This window comes from Nomascus leucogenys, chromosome 21, assembly GCF_006542625.1.
Source record: "Nomascus leucogenys isolate Asia chromosome 21, Asia_NLE_v1, whole genome shotgun sequence".
Taxonomy (NCBI): Eukaryota; Metazoa; Chordata; class Mammalia; order Primates; family Hylobatidae; genus Nomascus; species Nomascus leucogenys.
In genome coordinates this window covers 7,578,114-7,599,358 of record NC_044401.1, presented here as the reverse complement: position 1 = coordinate 7,599,358, position 21,245 = coordinate 7,578,114, and the positions used below count along the sequence as shown (strand labels likewise).

The following is a 21,245-nucleotide window of genomic DNA, read 5'->3' as shown; positions in this document are numbered from 1 at the left end:
CTGATATTTATTATTACTATTACTCATCTTTGTAGGATATGGGAGGGCTGGCTGTGACTGTGTTCCAGGGTAGCAGAAATTCTTCATGGTAACTTGTGAAGTTTATTATGGCATGCAGCTGTGTAAAAAAGCTATTTTACTCTTCTTGCCTGATACCAGAAATCAGCTGCTGTAAGACCATTCACAGTAAATTCTTCTCCTCTGTCTCACCCACTTTTCATTTAGTGAAAATAGGGAGTACCTACTTGTGTTTTATTCATCCCCATCTCCCTGATTCTCTTTGATGCCAAACTGGGTACAAGGAACTCCTTCCTGCGACTGGCCATGTAGCTTTTTGCAGTGTTCCAAACAAAGCAAGAGTGCTTTGTTTGGAAACAAACAAGGCACTTGAAGATGTGCCTTCAAGTTTGCAGAAGCTTTATCTGAGATGCATGGCCTCAGATGAATTCTTGGCATTTTTCTATACCCTTATTTGGTTTTCACCTTATTTAGGTGACTTTTTTTATTATATTGTTGTGGAACTATGTCTCCTAGTTTTTAATGACTAAATTTGTATTTCTATATTTCTTGTTCTCCTTGTTTGGAGGTAAGTTTTATGAGGAAGAGACAGTGACATATTCATCTACCATTTTAAGAAAGCTACCTTATTTTAAATGGCTGCACAGTATCCCTTTGTATGGATATATCATAATCAATTTAACTGGCATCTTTTTGGTGAACTATTAGATTCTTTATCATCGTTTATGATAGGCAGCACTAAAACATCCTTATACATATATTTTTACACTATTCTTTGTATGTTTTGCATGCATGTTTTTTTTCCTTAGAGACAGGGTCTTGCTCTATCACCCAGGCTGAAGTGCAGTGGCATGTTCATGGCTCACTGCAGCTTTGACCTCCTGGTCTCAAGGGATCCTCTCATCTCAGCCTCCCAAGTAGCTGAGGCTACAGACATGAGCCACCATGCCTGGCTAATTTTTTTATTTTCTGTAGAGACGGGGGTCTCACTATGTTGCCCAGGATGGGCAACTCCTAGCCTCAAGAGATCCTCCTGCCTTGGCCTCCCAAAGTGCTGGGATTACAGGCTTGAGCCACCGTGCCTGGCCAGAAACTCTTTGATTAATGAATAAATTCATCCTTTATCTGTCATGAGTTGCAAATATGTCCCAGCTTGTTTGTCTCTTGATTTTGTCTGAGGCATATTTTTCTTGTAGGCACTGATATCTGTTGGTCTGTCAGAGAATTCTCACTTACTCATGTGTATCTGTCTTTTCTGCCATTTCTTTCTGATATCACAAGTATCTGTGACATTTCGTCACAGATTTAAAACACAGCGTGCTTGTATAAGAAAGGATCTGTTCTTATTAGATTGGAATATGTGGTAATTATTGTGTTGAAGCCTTAATATTGATAAGTAATGTTTCCTAAAGACTTCCTTCATGAGACCATTTTATGGATGCCTCAACAGTCAGTATTTTTTATTCTGAAAGATGCAATATGATAAATAGTAAAGTACTGAATTTTCCACTAATTATGTTAATTTTACTTATATAAACCTCTGTTTCTTTACCAGTAAAATAAAGAAACCAAGGCATTATAGAAGTTCCAAAATCTTTTGGAACTTTTATAATATAACTGTACATTTTTCCTAATATCTTAGAGTTTCATAGCGCTTTGTACTTTTTAGATGACATTTATTTAATTCACTTCATCTGCTATATAGAAGTATATAGGGCAGGCGTTATTCCATTTTTAATAGGTTAAGAAGCCACACTGGGAAATCAAGTTGTTTTGCTAAGGTTAATGACAGAATAGGAACTAGAACCCAACACTTGTTTCTGTATATTAGCTGCTTATAAGTGGTTTACTGTCTAAATTTACAGGATAGGGCCTGATCTGCATAGCAGAATAATCTGGACAATTAAGATATTACTCATTTTAATAACATTTGCTACTTTTGAAAAGTAACCACCCAGGCTGATTGGTTAAGGGTTACTTTTGCATGCATACGTGTTTGTGCGTGTGTATGTGATATATAGAGAGAAGCTACATTTGAAAATTAATTTCAGACTTAATTATTTCAACAAAGAATAGAGAAAGTCATTTCCTGCTTTCTAAAATGTGCATTATATTAGGGTAAGCTAGGCTATGGCATCAAATAATTCCAAATATATATTTGCTCAATATAGTAGATGTTTATTTCAAGTGTTCAGGGGACTCTACTCTGTCATTCTGAGCCACGATCCAGCCTGAAATGAGCTCTACCATTTTCAACACATGGCTTCCAAGACTACTGGGAGTTCTTCCCATTTCAGTAGGCCAGAAGGAAGAAAGAGTATGGAAGAGCGTGTGACTTGCCTGGCCATAGAACACATTATTTTGACTTGAGTTTTGTTAGCCAGAGATCAGTTACACGGCCCTATCTAAGTGCACAGGATGCTAGGAAACAGTTCAGTGTGTGCCCAGAAAAAGAGGAAGAGCAGCTTTGAGGGAGCCACTAGCAGTCTACGTTGTGTACTTACTGCTTTAAAGTTTTCTTAAGGGTGGAAAAAAACCAGGATTTTATATGCTAGCATTGTAACTTATAATAATATTCTTCCCAATTTAGGAATCACACTGTCAGAGTACTTCCGTGACATGGGCTATCATGTCAGTATGATGGCTGACTCTACCTCTAGATGGGCTGAGGCCCTTCGAGAAATCTCTGGTCGTTTAGCTGAAATGCCTGCAGGTAAGTCTGTGTATTGCTTATCATGTAAACAGGGCTGATGGGATTTTCGGGGCTGGCTTAGAAACTCTGTTTTAAAATTTCTTTTCCTTTTTCAGATAGTGGATATCCAGCCTATCTTGGTGCCCGTCTGGCCTCTTTTTATGAACGAGCAGGCAGGGTGAAATGTCTTGGAAATCCTGAAAGAGAAGGGAGTGTCAGCATTGTAGGAGCGTAAGCACCCACACTATTTACTTTGCAAAAGGAAAAAAGTCACAGATGTATTAAAGAGAGAAAAAAAGTCACTTATTTTAAAGAGAGAATATTTAGCTCCCACTAGGAGCAGCGGTTCTTAAGGAGGGTTGCACTCCAGAGTCACCTAAGGAGCTCTTTGAAGATGCACATGTTTAGGCAATTTCTGCATGTTCTGGTTCCATAGGTTTGACTTTAATTTATGTATTTATATGTTTAATTTAGATATTTAATTTTTGTAATTTAGAAAATTATAGACATAATAAGGTGAGATTGCGTCACGATAAAAAGAAAGTGAAGATTCATGATCACTACATAAAGCCATACTTTTTTCTTGGAGCTTTTCCTTCTTGCTTCATCTATTTGATTAGAATAATAAAACTGATTATAATATCTATCTCATGTCTCATACTAGAAGGTGTTCTATAGTTTCCGTTCTTGTTTACAACTTAAATACTGGCTTTTGTTTAAGATTTTTAGGCAAGATTTTCTTTCCAAAGGTCATTTCTAAAGTTATTTACGTTAAAAAATTATTTACCTTAAAATCGACTTTAAAAAAAAGTTAACATTTATATATATGTTATTTTTCATAAGCATTTCTAATGACCATATTTTTTTGTAATGACCATTTTTTTTTTAATTTAGAGTTTCTCCACCTGGTGGTGATTTTTCTGATCCAGTTACATCTGCCACTCTTGGTATCGTTCAGGTATGTCTTTCCCTAGTATAGTCAACTTCTGAGCCTTTCCTCCTCTCTGCAGCCCCTGCTGTTCTAATGCGATCTAATGTAATCGTTGTAAAGTATTTAATTTAGTCTCTAAAGGATAGGCAATGGTAAAGTCTGATTTAGAAACACTCTTAACACAGAGCCTTTAATACTGTGTTTTTTTCTTAGCTGTTTACATAGGATTTATAATAAACTTAATAATATATAAGTAGAAAATATATCTAGGTAGCAAAACTTTTATTAGTATTAGAGTAATACTATCCTTTAAGTCATAGTAACCCTAGTTATAGAAACAAAGAGGCCCAAAAATGTGTAATACCTAGAAGTTACTTCTCTTCACAGTATGGTCCAAGGCTCTCTTCTGTTTAGTGATAATTCTGAGTCCGGGATTCCTTCCATCTTGTGATTCCACTGTCACCTGGCCTGGTGATCATCTGCATCTAGCTGACACAAGGGAGCTAGGCCTTGTGGAGAAGGCATACCCACCTTTTTTGAACCTTGGATTCAAAAGTGACCCAGTCACACCACTCATTCTATTAGCCACATCCAGGTGAAAGCAAGGCTGGAAAATGCAGTTTCTGCCTAAGCATTTACTTCCCAGTGACAAGACATGAATTTTAGTGGATAGGTAGCCAGCTTGGCTATTAAAAGAATCCCAAATAAAAGATGTGTACAAATCAGAGCTATAGTTAAAAAAAAAGTGATATATGTATATTATTCATGTGGGAAAAACAGAATATTTACTTGTGTTTCTGACAGTATCAGATAAAAGGAAATGGCAGAGGCTAAATTTACAACTCTCAAACTTTTTAACATTTGCTAACATTTTGAGTTTTAAATTATGGGGAAAGAGGGAACAGAGTTAGAAATGCATGGAATATCTGTGAATGTTTGCCCTTACAAAAATCACTGTCAGTTGTTATTGGATTGGCCCTGTGAATGATAGGGAACTAAATTTAATCAAAACACTTAGATGTTGTTGTTTTGTTTTGTTTTGATATGGAGTTTCGCTCTTGTTGCCTCGGCTGGAGTGCAATGGCGTGAACTTAGCTCACTGCAACCTCCACCTCCCGGGTTCAAGCGATTCTCCTGCCTCAGCCTCCCAAATAGGTGGGATTATAGGCGCCCGCCACCACGCCCGGCTAATTTTTTGTGTTTTTAATAGAGACAGGGTTTCACTGTGTTGGCCAGGCTGGTCTTGAACTCCTGACCTCAGGTGATCCACCTGCCTCGGCCTCCCAGAGTGCTAGGATTACAGGCGTGAGCCACCATGCCTGGCCAGTTAGAGGTTTTTAATCAAAGTGAAGCTGTGTATTCCATCTACATAAACCTTTTCTGGTTCTATTGCACCATAATTTCAAAAGAGTAAATTAATTTTTCTTTTTGCTATTGGATTTGACACACTATTAAGAAAATACAGGTAAATTTTAAATTTGATTTGTAGGTATTACACACTTTGAAAATGAAAGGAAATAGATTATTGTCATTTTCTGCAAGTTTTATTGTTTTAATTTTACTTAGTATATACTAAAACGATCTATAATTTGACCAGTGAATTGTAGAATTGCATATTTAGGGGCCAGGCATGGTGGCTCATGCCTGTAATTCCAGCACTTTGGGAGGCTGAGGATCACATGAGGTCAGGAGTTCGAGACAAGCCTGGCCAACATGGTGAAACCCCATCTCTACTAAAAATACAAAAATTAGCCGGGCATGATGGCGCATGCCTGTAATCCCAGCTACTTGTGAGGCTGAGTCAGGAGAATTGTTTGAACCCATGAGGTAGAGGTTGTAGTGAGCCAAGATTATGCCACTGCACTCCAGCCTGGGTGACAGAGCAAGCCTCTGCCTCAAAAAAAAAAAAAAAAAAAAAAAAAAAAAGGAATTGCATAGTTAGGGCAAACATGCTTCAGTATTTTTTTAACTTTGTTTTTTGAGAAAAATTACTGTTTTTTTGTGTGTGTTTTTGTTAATCAGGTGTTCTGGGGCTTAGATAAGAAACTAGCTCAGCGTAAGCATTTCCCCTCTGTCAATTGGCTCATCAGCTATAGCAAGTATATGCGTGCCTTGGATGAATACTATGACAAACACTTCACAGAGTTCGTTCCTCTGAGGACCAAAGCTAAGGAAATTCTGCAGGAAGAAGAAGACTTGGCAGAAATTGTACAGCTTGTGGGAAAGGTGAGTTGTTAAATTGCATGGAAGATAGATCTGTGGGTTACACTGGGGTGTTTCAAGGACAGATAGAGCCTTGGATATTACAGATTATTGCCTAGCAAAATAAATATTTATTAAATATTTTTAATTGAAATTTTCTATCTGTTATAGTACTTAGCATGGTTCTTGGGTATATTGTAGGTGAGAAAGAAACATTTGATTTACTTTTATCTTGAAATGAAATATACCCATCACCAACCAAATTAGAGGTGGTAGAGTTAGAATTTGTTAACATACATTTTTGTAGGAATGCTAGGGCTAGGTTTCAGAAGGATTGGCTTCTAGTTCCTCCAATAATTAGCTATTGGCCTTAAACAGGTGAGTTACATTCTTGTGCCTGTATCTTGATTCTTCAAGGAAAGATGGTGGAATTAAATTTAGGCAAATTAAATGCCAGAATGAAAAGACTTCTCAGATAGTATGCAATGCTAGTTAGTACTCAGAGTTCTTTGTCTCGTTTTGTTCTTTTTATTGTATGTTATAAAGTCACCTCCTAATTCATTCCAAAAAAGGTTAATATTTGGAGATAGCTAACATTCTAACATGTATTACTAGTTACTATTTATAGAATAAAAATATTCTCTTATCTGCCCAATAAGAGAAGCAAGAAACAGGAAGAACTGCAAAACCAGATAAAGACAATACAAGAAAGGAAAACTATAGACTAATATTGTTGATGAATGTAGGTATGAATGTAGATACTGAATAAAATATTAAATATTAGTGTATGAGGTCCAGTAGGATATTAAAGACAATAAAATGATACATCATAAGCAAGTTTATCTCAGGAATGTCCATATTAGACACAGAAAATCTATTGTAACTCACTAATGTACTAATGTAATGGAAAAAGGATATCTCAGTTAATGTGGAAAAATATTTGAAGTTTATTACAATTTTTAGAAACATCTGAGCAAACAAGGAATAGAAGGGAACTTCCTTAATGTGTTAAAAGTAATATACTAAGACCTAGGGAAGCCACTTCACTTACTGGAGAAATTTCAGATGCATTTCATTTAAAAACTAGGATTAAGACCAGCATGCCTAATCTCATCATTGTGTTCTGTCAAATACCAGAGATCATAACCAATGATGTAAGAAGAGAAAAAAGAAAAGTTGTGAAGAAAGAGATAACAGTGTCATTGTTTGTAGATAATGTGCTCATATACTAGAAATATAACAGAATTAACAGAGAAACAAATAATAAGAGTTCACTGGGGGGGATTATGATTCAAGATAAACACAAATCAAGAGAATTTCTCTACAGTAGCAATACCAACTAGAAGATAAAAGTAAAAATAAGATGTTCTCAATAGCAACAAAAACTAGAGTGTAGGAACTAACCAGAAATATATATTTCTTCTATGAAAACCACTTTTAAACTAATAAATGAAACAGAAAATGATATGAAAATAGAAACAGTCCATGCTCTTGGATGGAATGACTTATTAAAAAGATGCCACTTCTCAGCCAGGCGTGGTGGCTCACACCTGTAATCCCAGCACTTTGGGAGGCGGAGGCGGGCAGATCACGAGGTCAGGAGTTCAAGACCAGCCTGGGCAACATGACGAGACCTTGTCTCTACAAAAAATATAAAAATTAGCTGGGTGTGGTGGTGCGGGCCTGTAGTCCCACCTACTTGGGAAGCTGAGGTGGGAAGATCACTTGAGCTCAGGAGGTTGAGACTATAGTGAAACGAGATCTCGCCACTGCACTCCATCCTGGGTGACAGAGTGAGACCCTATCTCTAATAAAAAATAAGTAAATACATAAATAATAAGATAAAAATGTTTAGAAAAAATTTTTAATTTTAAAAACACTTTTAAAAAATTTAAAAAAAAACTGATGGACTAATGTCTAAAATGTACAAAGATCTCCCGTAAGTTAATAAGAAGACTAGAACTTCAACAGAAATGTGGCCAAGGGAAAGAACAGACTGATTATAGAAAACGAATCTCAAAAGACGAATAGACCTATGGAGAATTGCTCAAACAACACTGAGAACATCACATTATACTAGTTAAAATGTCAAATATTGCCCAGTGTTGTGGGGACAGAGGAGCTGGTGGGCGGATTGTCTGGTGCTGCCTTTGTGAGCAGTCCCATAGGACTTGTTTACCTACCCTGGGACCTAGCAGTTCTGTTTCTGGATATTTATCCCCAAAGAAATTCTCAAGCAGGTCCTTAAGTGGATGTTTGTGGTGGTGGGGAATTAAAAGAAATCTGAATGTCCTCTACTGTGAGCAAAAGATGGAAGGTTAAATAGGGAGGGTGCACACCACAGAGGATGAAATACATGAGAGCTGGAAGCAGCAAAACATGTACAGCAGCATGGGTGGATCGAAACAAAGTACCAAACCAAAGACACAAGAAGTTTTACATAATTAAAGACACTTGCACAAAATAAAATACACATTTTACATGAATTTATACAAATAAAAGAATACACATAAAACATTGCTTAATATTTACCTGTGGTTGAAGAGAGGACTAGAGGTAAAAGGGATTTACAAAAAAAAACTGGAGAACTGATCCATAATGCAAAAATGTAGTTAACTCATTGGGCTTGTCCATTTTCCACTCCCAAGAAATCTTTACCTGTTAGTGATCCCAGCAACACTAATACTATCTCTCAAGGCTGCTATGGCAATTGTAAAAGTTAGGGCTTTTGAGGTAGTGATATTTAAAGGGTGAAGCTCTGTAACTTAGCTATACTAGTAAAATAGCACTGAGACATAGAGTAGTACATACTTACTGTACTTCATAGTTCTAAATACTTTGTAATGTTTTTAAAATTCAACTATTTATGAGCTATATAGATTTTTATGAAACAAACTTAAGACGGAGAATTCAAATAATTAAGATAGCAAGCCAAGATGTGAAGAGGTATTTCAAGAAAAGAACATCAAGCTTTTTTATTTATTTATTTATTTATTTATTTATTTATTTATTTATTTAAGGGAGTCTCGCACTGTCGCCAGGCTGGAGTGCAGTGGTGCGATCTCGGCTCACTGCAACCTCCGCCTCCCAAGTTCAAGCGATTCTCCTGCCTCAGCCCCCCGAGTAGCTGGGAGTACAGGCACGCACTACCACACCTGGCTAATTTTTGTATTTTTAGTAGAGACGGGGTTTCCGCATGTTGTCCAGGATGGTCTCGATCTCTTGACCTCATGATCCGCCCACCTTAGCCTCCCTAAGTGCTGGGATTATAGGTGCGAGCCACAGTGCCTGGCCCAGAACGTCAAGCTTTTTGCCACCCATGTTTGTTTGGGATTTTTTTTTTTTGTGAGACAAGGTCTCACTCTGTCACCCAGCCTGGAGTGCAGTGGCACGATCTTAGCTCACTGCAACCTCCATCTGCCTCCCAGGCTCAAGCAATCTTCCCACCCCAGCCTCCCAGGTAGCTGGGTCTAGAGGCGCATGCCACCACGCTTGGCTAATTTTTGTATTTTTTGTAGAGACAGGTTTTCACCATGTTGCCCAAGCTGGTCTCGCACTCCTGAGCTCAAGCAATCCTCCTGCCTCAGCCTCCCAAAGTGCTGGGATTACAGGTGTAAGCCACTGTACCCGGACCCATGTTCTTAGCAGCACTGTTCACAATAGCCAGGAAGTGGAAGCAACCCATATGTCCATCTATGGATGAATCTATAAACAAAATGTGATATATATATATATATATATATATAGTATTCAGCCTTAAGAGATATTATTCAGCCTTAAGAAAGAGATCCTGTCACATGCCTCAATACAGATAAACTTTGAGGGCATTATGCTAAGTGAAATAAACTGGTCACAAAAGGACAAACACTGTATGATTTCATTTTTATGAGGTATTTAAAATAGTCAAATTTGTAGAAACAGAAAGTAGAATAGTGGTTACCAGGGGCTGGGGGAGGAGAGAAAGGAGAGTTACTGTTTAATGGATGTTTCAGACTTGCAAGATGGAAAAGCTCTAGAGATTTGTTTCACAGTAATGTGAGTATACATAATACTATTACACTGTATAATTAAAAGTGGCAAAGATGGTAAATTTTATGTTATATGCTTTTTAACCCCAGTTTAAAAAGAACATCAATCAAAAAGCCGTTATAAGTAAATTTATTAACAATAGGTGATGGTGGATTATATAGTTTCTGCTTGTTAATTAATTGCCACCATCGATCTTACATTTTAGAGTAAATGTCTAAAATATCTTTTTCTCTTCTAGGCTTCTTTGGCAGAAACAGATAAAATCACTCTGGAGGTAGCAAAACTTATCAAAGATGATTTCCTACAACAAAATGGATATACTCCTTATGACAGGTAAGCTATATTGATTTCCTTTTTTTATGTGAGGATTTTCTATTGTGTTTTGGTGAAGGAGTACACATTAAAAACCTTTTTTTGTTCTCATATAGGCTCATACACTCTGACTTAGTAGATTGGTTTATTTTGTATATTTGTAGTAGACATCTAATGATCTAATATGTCCCCTATCTTGATTTGCTCATTTGTCCAATTATGACAGTATTTTCACTCATACATTCATCTGTAATTAGATTTAATTGTGGCTTAGTGCAGAGCCTGGGGATTATTCCCTTCTTCAGAAGCCTTCTTCATTTCTTCCCACTGCCCATGTCTCCTTTACTCCCTTACGTTGTTGTTTTGAGACAGGGTCTCACTCTGTCACCCGAGCTACAGTGCAGTGGCGCATTCTCAGCTCATTGCAGCCTCAACCTCCTGACAGTTCTCCCACCCCAGCCTCCCGAGTAGCTAGAACTGCAGGTGCCTACCACCATGCCCAGCTAATTTTTTTTTTTTGGTAGAGACTGAGTGTTGCCATGTTGCCCAGGCTGGTCTCCAACTCCTGGGCTCAAGCAATCCACCCACCTCAGCCTCCCAAAGTGTTGGGACTCACAGGCAGGAGCCAACACGCCTGGCTTCTTTTACTTTTTTCCTAAATAATTATTACTCTTTTCCTAAATAATTAATAGTTCTGCTTTCATGCCTCATTTCCCAAGAGTCCTATTGCTTGCTTTCTACCAAGGTCTCTGTTAGAGCACTCCAACTCCTACTCAGTGCTTTCTTTTTTTCATTATTATCAATGCTGCTACTGAGGCTTGTTTAAAGTTCTCATTTTTTTTAAACTTTGAGAATTTAGCCCTTTCATGCCAGGTTATCTTTTCTCTCTCAAATCATATTTGGCCCCATATAAGACTGAAGAAGGAACTGAGCCAATGGAAGGGTTACCAGAATGTAGGGCAAGCAGTAAATATGCCAGTATATCAGTAAGCCCCAGAAATCTGCTCTACTGGGAACTTATGAAGCTTCTAGGAACCACCTACACAAAGATAACAAGGGAAAAATTCTTTGGAAAAGGTGTAATAGGAGTATGCATGAAATTATGTATGCAAATGTATTTAAACATGTCCAAAAGTTGTACAAATGTATGTGACTGAAGTTGAATATTTGTTCATGTGTCCGTTATTTAAAAGTATGGGCAAATGAAAACAAACACATTAAGAAAAAAGGGGCTACTACTAACTTTAGGAACTTGCAGTTTCCTGCTTTCCTATTACTCATTAAACCTAATCCACTATCACAAGGGAGTCCTTACAACTCAGTTATTTTACCATTTGGGTTACTTATTTAACTGCATTGTACAAAAACAAACCCTCAGAGAGTCAGTTGATTATAGCAATACTGTTTCATTGTTTCTCCCGCTTGATGATTTTAACAGAGAAAAGTAAAATTTACCCTTGAAATAAATAAAAGAATATATATCTTCTTCTATCCCATATCCTGAGACATCTCTATTCAAAAACTCTGGTTAAGTAGTTGTTGGTCTTTTCACTATTTTTTTTTATTCCTTTTGTATCATCTAATAAATAAGCAATCTGCATACTTAGATAAAGAAACTAATGCTCTAGTAGTTTTACATAAAGTATGAACCTGTTTTGGGGTTTATTTTTGTTAATTTTTTTGACCTTCATTTATTCTAGGTTCTGTCCATTCTACAAGACAGTAGGGATGCTGTCCAACATGATTGCATTTTATGATATGGCTCGTAGAGCTGTTGAAACCACTGCCCAGAGTGACAATAAAATTACATGGTCCATTATTCGTGAGCACATGGGAGATATCCTCTATAAACTTTCCTCCATGAAATTCAAGGTATATTTTGTTTCTGCTGTAACTTTTTTTATTTGGAAATTTGGAAATGCTTCTTTTTTTTTTTTTTTTTTGACAGAGTCTCACTCTGTTGCAAGGCTGGAGTGCAGTGGCATGATCTTATCTCACTGCAACCTCTGCCTCCCGGGTTCAAACGATTCTCCTGCCTCAGCCTCCTGAATAGCTGGGACTACAGGTGCATGCCACCATGCCCAGCTAATTTTTGGATTTTTTTTGTAGAGATGGGATTTCACCATGTTGGCCAGGATGGTCTCGATCTCTTGACCTTGTGATCTGCCCGCCTCAGCCTCCCAAAGTGCAATGCTTCTTTTTAATTTTTCTAGCTATTTTGAGTCCCAAACCTGGGCTATAAAACTTGCAGTTATTTTCACACATGTTCAGGTTTTGTAAAACCAGTAGAGACCTCAAAGTTATGTTCAAATAAGAATTCTAATGATAAAAATTAGTATATCAGCCAGGCACAGTGGTTCTCATGCCTGTAATCCCAGCACTTTCAAAGGCTCAGGCAGGAGGATGACTTGAGCCCAGGAGTTCAAGACAAGCTTGGGCAACATGTCGAAATCCTGTCTCTACAAAAAATACAAAAGATTAGCCAGGTGTGGGGCACACACCTGTAGTCTCAGCCACCTGGGAGGCTGAGGTCAAGGCTGCAGTGTGCCATGATCACGCCACTGCTCTCCAGCCTGGGCAACACAGTGAGACACAGTCTCAAAAAAAAAAACTTAGTATGTCACGTCTAAAATAAATGCTGATGTGTATTCCCTTTTGTCTTAGCTGCCAGGCAAATTAGAGCTTACTTCATAGCTGAGCAACAATTACCTTACTCCAAGTGCCTATTAACCTCTAGCACACGTGTTCTTCTGAAATGACATCTTTTCTGTTTACTTCTTTTAAATATCATGTACTGCACGTCATTTTTTAACTTTTTTTTTTTTTTTGAGACAGTCTTGCTCTGTCATCCAGGGTGGAGTACAATGGCACAATCTCGGCTCACTGCAACCTCCACCTCCTGGGTTCAAGCGATTCTCCTGCCTCAGCCTCCCAAGTAGCTGGGATTACAGGTGCCTGCCACCAAGCCTGGCTAATTTTTTGTATTTTTAGTAGAGACGGGGTTTCACCATGTTGTCCAGGCTAGTCCTGAACTCCTGACCTCATGTGATCCACCCGCCTCGGCCTCCCGAAGTGCTGGGATTACAGGCATGAGCCACCGCACCCGGCCATTTTTTAACTTTTAAGCGATGTCTTGTTCTTTTGGAAGTACACAAGATAAAAATAGATAATTAAATGAAATTATTAGTAGGAACTCAAATGTATAAGATCGTTTTTAAAATATTTGATCAGTTGAATTGTATTTATTTCTGTCATGACATCCAGGCATATTTACTAACCACCTACTGAGAATGATTCTCTGAGTGTATATGTAATATAAAAATTTTTAAATTACATATATATTTTGTGTGTGTGTTCACGCTATAGATTGAAAGTAAACCTGTACAAATAGGTAATCACTACGTTGAGAATTTAAAAAAATTTACACCTTTATAGTCTTGTCATTTCACCTTGAGATACATAAATGAAGGAAGTAATCAGAATTTTGATATGGATATACAAGGTTGTTTATTAAATTTCTTTTTTTTCTTTTTTTTTTGAGATGGAGTCTTGCTCTGTTGTCCAGACTGGAGTACAGTGGCATGATCCTGGCTCACTGCAACCTCCCCCTCCCAGGTTCAAGCAGTTCTTCCTGCCTGAGCCTCCCAAGTAGCTGGGATTACAGGTGCATTCACCACACCCGGCTAATTTTTGTATTTTTAGTAGAGACGGGGGTTTCTCTATGTTGGCCAGGCTGGTCTTGAACTCCTGACCTCAGGGGATCTGCCCGCCTCAGCCTCTCAAAGCGCTGGGATTACAGGCATGAGCCACTACGCCAAGCCAGATTTCTTAAATGTCACCCAAGAATGAGCAGAGCCAACAGTACATTATGGTGTGTCCATAAGATAGATATTACGAAGGCATTACCATTTTTGTCAAAAATATTCAAAGACATGGAGAAATGCTTATGGCACAGAGTGAAAAAACTTCCATATGTAACTTGATCCAAATATTGTCTTAAAAAACTATATATTCATAGAAAGAGGATGAAAAAGAAATATACCTATAGTAATGATGATTTCTATTTACATGCTTATTGTGTCAGATTAACATCACAGGTTTTTTTAATGTCATTACTCTTCTGTAGCATTGTTTTGTGGCTGGAGAGTAATATTTTTCTATTCTTAGACACTTAGAAAATTTCCAGTTATTGGCCGGGCGCAATGGCTCACGTCTGTAATCCCAGCACTTTGGGAGGCTGAGGTGGGCGGATCACCTGAGGTCAGGAATTCTAGACCAGCCTGACCAACATGGAGAAACCCCGTCTCTACTAAAAATACAAAATTAGCTGGGCGTGGTGATGCATGCCTATAATCCCAGCTACTCAGGAGGCTGAGGCAGGAGAATCACTTAAGCCTGGGAGGTGGAGGTTGCGGTGAGCCGAGATCACACCATTGCTCTCCAGCCTGGGCAACAAGAGCAAAAACTCTGTCTCAAAAAAAAAAAAAAAAAAAAAAAAAAAGAAAGAAAAGAAAATTTCCAGTTATTGGCGTGGACGACCATGTAGTTGTATGTAGTTGGTTTTGTGCATTTTCTTAGTATGGAGTCCCAGAAGTGGAATGATTGGGTTAGAGACCTGGAACATGTTAAAGTCTGTCTCTTTTTTTTTTTTTTTTTTTTTGAGACAGAGTCTCACTCTGTCACTAGGCTGGAGTGCAGTGGCGTGATCTCAGCTCACTGCAACCTCTGCCTCCTGGGTTCAAGCGAGTCTCCTGCCTCAGCCTCCCAAGTAGTTGGGACTACAGGCGCACGCCACCATGCCCAGCTAATTTTTTTGTATTTTTAATAGAGACAGGGTTTCACCATGTTGGCCAGGATGGTCTCAATCTCCCAACCTTGTGACTCACCCACCTCAGCCCCCCAAAGTGCTAGGATTATAGGCGTGAGCCACCAAGCCTAGCTAAATTCTCTTTTATACATATTACTCAGTAAGTTGCTTTCCATAAGGATTTTAAATAATGGTGCATTTTATCATTATTTCCTAAATTTTACTTTTCCATCCCAGTGTGATAATATCAGATGTTGAGCAAATTCTGTTTTGATTAAATTAATTCCTAATTATTATGCATTAAATCATATTCATCTAATATATGAAGCGGCATAATTTCCCACTATTTTGCACATTGTTGAGGATAAAGGCTTTGGTCACTGAATGTGGTTATCAGGCAAAATGTAAAATTTAAATTTTGTTTTCTTTCTGTTTGGTTGGATTTGTATCCTTAAGAAAAAGGGAAAATGAGTATAGTTTTACCTCCTGCCTGTGGTTTACCAGTGTCCCTCACTAAACCTAGTACTCAAAATATAGAAAATACAAGTAACCTGGGCCAGGTGCAGTGGCTCACGTCTGTAATCCCAGCACTTTGGGAGGCCGAGGCAAGTGGATCACTTCAGGTCAGGAGTTCAAGACCAGCCTGGCCAACATGGTGAAACCCTGTCTCTACTAAAAATACAAAAAAAAAATTAGCTGGGCATGATGGTGGGCGCCTGTAATCCCAACTACTTGGGAGGCTGAGGCAGGAGAATCAGTTGAAGCCAGGAGGTGGAGGTTGCAGTGAGCCAAGATCGTGCCACTGCACTCCAGCCTGGGCGACAGAGCGAGACTCCGTCTAAAAAAAAAAAAAAAAAAAAAAAAAGTAACTTAACATACATAATGAAAATTATTTTCCAAATGCGAGTTGAATTTGTAATGTCTTCTTTCAGGATCCACTGAAAGATGGTGAGGCAAAGATCAAAAGCGACTATGCACAACTTCTTGAAGATATGCAGAATGCATTCCGTAGCCTTGAAGATTAGAACTGTGATTTCCTTTTCCTCAGCAAGCTCCTATGTATATTTTCCTGAATTTCTCATCTCAAACTCTTTGCTTCTTTATTGTGCAGCTTTGAGACTAGTGCCTATGTGTGTTATTTGTTTCCCTGTTTTTTTGGTAGGTCTTATATAAAACAAACATTCCTTTGTTCTAGTGTTGTGAAGGGCCTCCCTCTTCCTTTATCTGAAGTGGTGAATATAGTAAATATATATTGTGGTTACACTACTGTAAACTTGTATGTAGGGTGATGACCCTCTTTGTCCTACGTGTGCCCTTTCCTCATCTCTATTAAATTGTAAACAGGACTACTGCATGTACTCTCTTTGCAGTGAATTTGGAATGGAAGGCCAGGTTTCTATAACTTTTGAACAGGTACTTTGTGAAATGACTCATTGTCTATTGTGGTAAGCTCATTGACAGCTTAGCATTTCGCAAAGGAATTGCTTTGCAGGAAATATTTAATTTTCAAAAACATAATGATTAATGTTCCAATTATGCATCACTTCCCCCAGTATAAATCAGGAATATTTGTGAGAAACTATTGGGAACTATACTCTTTTTATTTTTATTTTTTATTTATTTTATTATTTCTTTTTTGGGACGCAGTGTCACTCTTGTTGCCCAGGCTGGAGTGCAATGGCGCCATCTTGGCTCACTGCAACCTCTGCCTCCCAGGTTCAGGTGATTCTCCTGCCGCAGCCTCCCGAGTAGCTGGGATTACAGTCATGCTCCACCACGCCCGGCTAATTTTGTATTTTTAGTAGAAACGGGGTTTCACCATATTGGTCAGGCTGGTCTCGAACTCCCGACCTCAGGTGATCCGCCTGCCCCGGCCTCCCAAAGTGCTGGGATTACAGGCGTGAGCCAACGCGCCCGGCCAGGGACTATACTCTTTTTAAAATAGACATTTGTGGGGCTCACACAATATATGAAACGTACCCTCTAAAAAAGAGAAAGAATCAGGTGGTCAAACTTAGAGCAACATTGTCTTATTAAAGCATAGTTTATTTCACTAGAAAAAATTTAGTATCAAGGACTATTATATACTCCATTACTAGGAAGTTCTTTTTAAAATGACACTTAAAACAATCACTGAAAACTTGATCCACATCACACCCTCTTTATTTTCCTTAAACATCTTGGAAGCCTAAGCTTCTGAGAATCATGTGGCAAGTGTGATGGGCCGTAAAATACCAGAGAAGATGTTTAGTAGCAATTAAAGGCTGTTTGCACCTTTAAGGACCAGCTGGGCTGTAGTGATTCCTGGGGCCAGAGTGGCATTATGTTTTTACAAAATGATGACATATGTCACATGTTTGCATGTTTGTTTGATTGTTGAATTCTTGAACAGCCAGTTGACCAATCATAGAAAGTATTACTTTCTTTCATATGGTTTTTGGTTCACTGGCTTAAGAGGTTTCTCAGAATATCTATGGCCACAGCAGCATACCAGTTTCCATCCTAATAGGAATGAAATTAATTTTGTATCTACTGATAACAGAATCTGGGTCACATGAAAAAAAAAGATCATTTTATCTGTCTTTTAAGTATATGTTTAAAATAATAATTTATGTGTCTGCATATTGCAGAACAGCTCTGAGACCAACAGTTTCCCATTAACTCTTTCTGACCAATAGTGCTGGCACCGTTGCTTCCTCTTTGGGAAGAGGAAAGGGTGTGTGAACATGGCTAACAATCTCAAATACCCAAATTGTGATAGCATAAATAAAGTATTTATTTTATGCCTCAGTATATTATTATTTAATTTTTTAGGTAATGCCTATCTCTTGGTCTATTAAGGAAAGAAGCAATCCATAGAGAATTCAGGATAGTTTTGTTTAAATTTTTGCAGATTACATGTTTTTACAGTGGCCTGCTATTGAGGAAAGGTATTCTTCCATACAACTTGTTTTAACCTTTGAGAACATTGACAGAAATTACGCAATGGTTTGTTGAGATATGGACTTAATGGTGCTGTGTAATCAGTTTGCTTCCAAAGTGGCCTACCCAAGAGGCCCTAAGACTGGTAGAAATTAAAAGGATTTCAAAAACTTTCTATTCCTTTCTTAAACCTACCAGCAAACTAGGATTGTGATAGCAATGAATGGTATGATGAAGAAAGTTTGACCAAATTTGTTTTTTTGTTGTTGTTGTTTTGAATTTGAAATCATTCTTATTCCCTTTAAGAATGTTTATGTATGAGTGTGAAGATGCTAGCGAACCTATGCTCAGATATTCATCGTAAGTCTCCCTTCACCTGTTACAGAGTTTCAGATTGGTCACTGATAGTATGTATTTCTTTAGTAAGAATGTGTTAAAATTACAATGATCTTTTAAAAAGATGATGCAGTTCTATATTTGTTGTGCTGTGTCTGGTCCTAAGTGGAGCCAGTTAAACAAGTTTCATATGTATTTTTCCAGTGTTAAATCTCACACATTGTACTTTGAAAATTTCCTTCCATCCTGAATAACGAATAGAAGAGGCCACATACATTGCCTCCTTATCCTTGAGATTTCACTACCTTTATGTTAAAAGTTGTGTATAATTGTTAAAATCTGTGAAGAAATAAAAAGTGGATTTAAATTAACATTTTTTTCTTTTTCTCTTTTTTATGGCACAATCTGCTAAGAAAATATGTACCTTGTATCTTGACTTACTGTTTTGGTATGACCTTTACAAATTTTTTCCTTCCTTTTTATAGATTGTTACTGAAGATTATGAAATTGAATTGGAGCCCTCACTATAGCCTGCAAAAAGTCCCATAATTGTATCACACTATGTTTTGGAAATATAATACACAGAATCCCATCCCATTCTGAATTTTACTTTAAATTGAGAAAGTGAATGGTTTCTATAAATTCACTTCTAAGTGCAAGGAAATCAGTGGTACTCTTCAAGAAGTTTTTAACAAGTAAACTAAAGCCTTGTAATTTATGATTTTGCAAGCCAATTTAAAGTCCAATATAACAATGTGCAACATCCTTTGTAGCAATTCATTATGGTACATAGGATATATTTTATTTCCTTAAATGTTGTATTTTTAACAATTTCCAAAGGAGTGAAGAAGCAGTGTCAAACAACTGTATATTACCATTGAGTCTGAAGTTTATGTAGAGAAATAGTTTAAAAATCGTGAGAAGACTTCTTTCTTCATTATAGAGTCAGTAATTTTTTGTCCATTAGGTAATATCCCAATATCTTCAGCATGTTAGCTTTACTGTATTGCTACAATATAGGAACACAAAGAAGGGAATCAACTTTCTCAAATGGGGTGATAAAACGCTACTGAAGTTGTTCTAAGAGCTTAATTTGAATTCTCGCAGAAATTGACTCTGAGACAAGCAGTTGAGTTTAGGTAGTTTATTTGGGAGATGGTATCAGGAAACACCATTAGGAAAGTAGAGAATTGAGACAGAATGGAAAGAAGCCAGTTAAAGCGCTCATTATCAACCAAGTTAATACTCTGGACTATGGAGCACAATCCTGCTGGGGAGTTTGCGGAACAAGTGAAGAATGCACATCTCAGTTATCCCACCAGAGTGCGAGGAAACTAGGGTAACTTGTTTGACAAGCAGCTCCTGTCGATTTTCCATTTGAAAGCTATCCCCATAAAGATGGGGAGAGTCAATACACAGCACATGCATACAGGTAGATCAGGTCCTGGTGGCCACAGAAAATCCTCTGCAAAAAAATTTAAGTACTGGCAGTTGGGAGGTCGGGCTGGTGGGCACTGAAATGGAGGTCATGGTTGAGGAGATAGAGAGAGGTAGGACACTACTAGCAACCACTGGAGGCTTCTTACAAATCCAGGAAAAAAATTAGTCAATTAGTAACGGAAAAGTTACTCTGGGCCGGGTGGCTCACTGCCTGTAATCCCAGCACTTTGGGAGGCCAAGGCATGTGGATCACTTGAGGCCAGGAGTTCAAGACCAGCCTAGCCAATGTGATGAAACCTCATCTCTACTAAAAATACAAAAATTAGCTGGGTGTGGTGGTGTGCGCCTGTAGTCCCAGCTACTCAGGAGCCTGAGGCAGAATTGCTTGAACCCAAGAGGCTGAGGTTGCAGTGAGCTGAGATTGCACCACTGGCACTCCAGCCTGGGCAAGAGCAAGATTCTGTCTCAAAAAAAAAAAAAAAAAAAGTTATTCTGCAAAATAAGGAAACACCATGTGAAAAGATCAGGAGACTTGGAGACAAGACGTTTGAGAAAGCAGAGAGTACACATACTACCAATTTTGCGTATAAGCAGACAGATGAGATTAATGCTCCTGAAAGTAAAGGCAGCTTGTTGGATCAATGGGGATTTTGATCATTTATTTCCACCCCCTCATTATGTAGAAGAGGAAATTGAAGTTCAGGGAGGTTAACTGAGTTGCCCTTGTCACAGAGCTACTTAATAGCGAAATCCTGGCTTCCTGATTCCTAGTGTTTCTTTGTTTCCACTAAATCATACTGTGTATCTTTTCCTTACGTGTGTACTTTTCTTTTTTTTGAGACGGAGTCTCGCTCTGTCGCCCAGGCTGGAGTGCAGTGGCGCAATCTCGGCTCACTGCAAGCTCCACCTCCCGGGTTCACGCCATTCTCCTGCCTCAGCCTCTCCGAGTAGCTGGGACTACAGGCGCCCGCCACCACGCCCGGCTAATTTTTTTTTTTTTTTTTTTTTTTTTGTATTTTTTAGTAGAGACGGGGTTTCACCGTGGTCTCGATCTCCTGACCTCGTGATCCGCTCGCCTTGGTCTCCCAAAGTGCTGGGATTACAAGCGTGAGCCACCGCGCCCGGCCTACATGTGTACTTTTCATTCAGACCCAAGACGTTGGGTTGGTTAATATGAGATAAAGTAACCTGAGAAAAACCAGGGAGAAATTACTGGCTAGACAAAGTGGACATGGACACAGGTAGTATGATTCACTCATCTTTTTTTTTTTTTGAGACGGAGTTTCTCTTTTTGCCCGTGCTGGAGTGCAATGGTGTGATCCCAATTCACTGCAACCTCTGCCTCCCAGGTTCAATCAGTTCTCCTGCCTCAGCCTCCCAAGAAGCTGGGATTATAGGCATGCACCACCACACCCGGCTAATTTTTTGTATTTTTAGTAGAGATGGGGTTTCACCATGTTGGTCAGGTTGGTCTCAAATTCCTGACCTCAGGTGATCCGCCCCTCTCAGCCTCCCAAAGTGCTGGGATTATAGGCGTGAGACACCATGCCTGGTCC

At 38.5% G+C, this 21,245-nt stretch overlaps 1 protein-coding gene across 1 annotated transcript in view; it reads left to right on the top strand.

Annotated features, from left to right (window-relative positions):
- ATP6V1A (ATPase H+ transporting V1 subunit A) overlaps positions 1–18,620 on the top strand; it is a 64,130-nt gene extending 45,510 nt beyond the window's left edge. The window contains exons 9-15 of the mRNA XM_003261824.3: positions 2,609–2,731; positions 2,827–2,941; positions 3,605–3,668; positions 5,664–5,867; positions 10,111–10,205; positions 11,885–12,056; positions 15,924–18,620. Of these exons, the coding sequence (XP_003261872.1) occupies positions 2,609–2,731; positions 2,827–2,941; positions 3,605–3,668; positions 5,664–5,867; positions 10,111–10,205; positions 11,885–12,056; positions 15,924–16,016 (866 nt within the window). The 3' untranslated portion in view covers positions 16,017–18,620. The remainder of the gene's footprint in view (positions 1–2,608; positions 2,732–2,826; positions 2,942–3,604; positions 3,669–5,663; positions 5,868–10,110; positions 10,206–11,884; positions 12,057–15,923) is intronic.
- Positions 18,621–21,245: the final 2,625 nt, after the last annotated feature.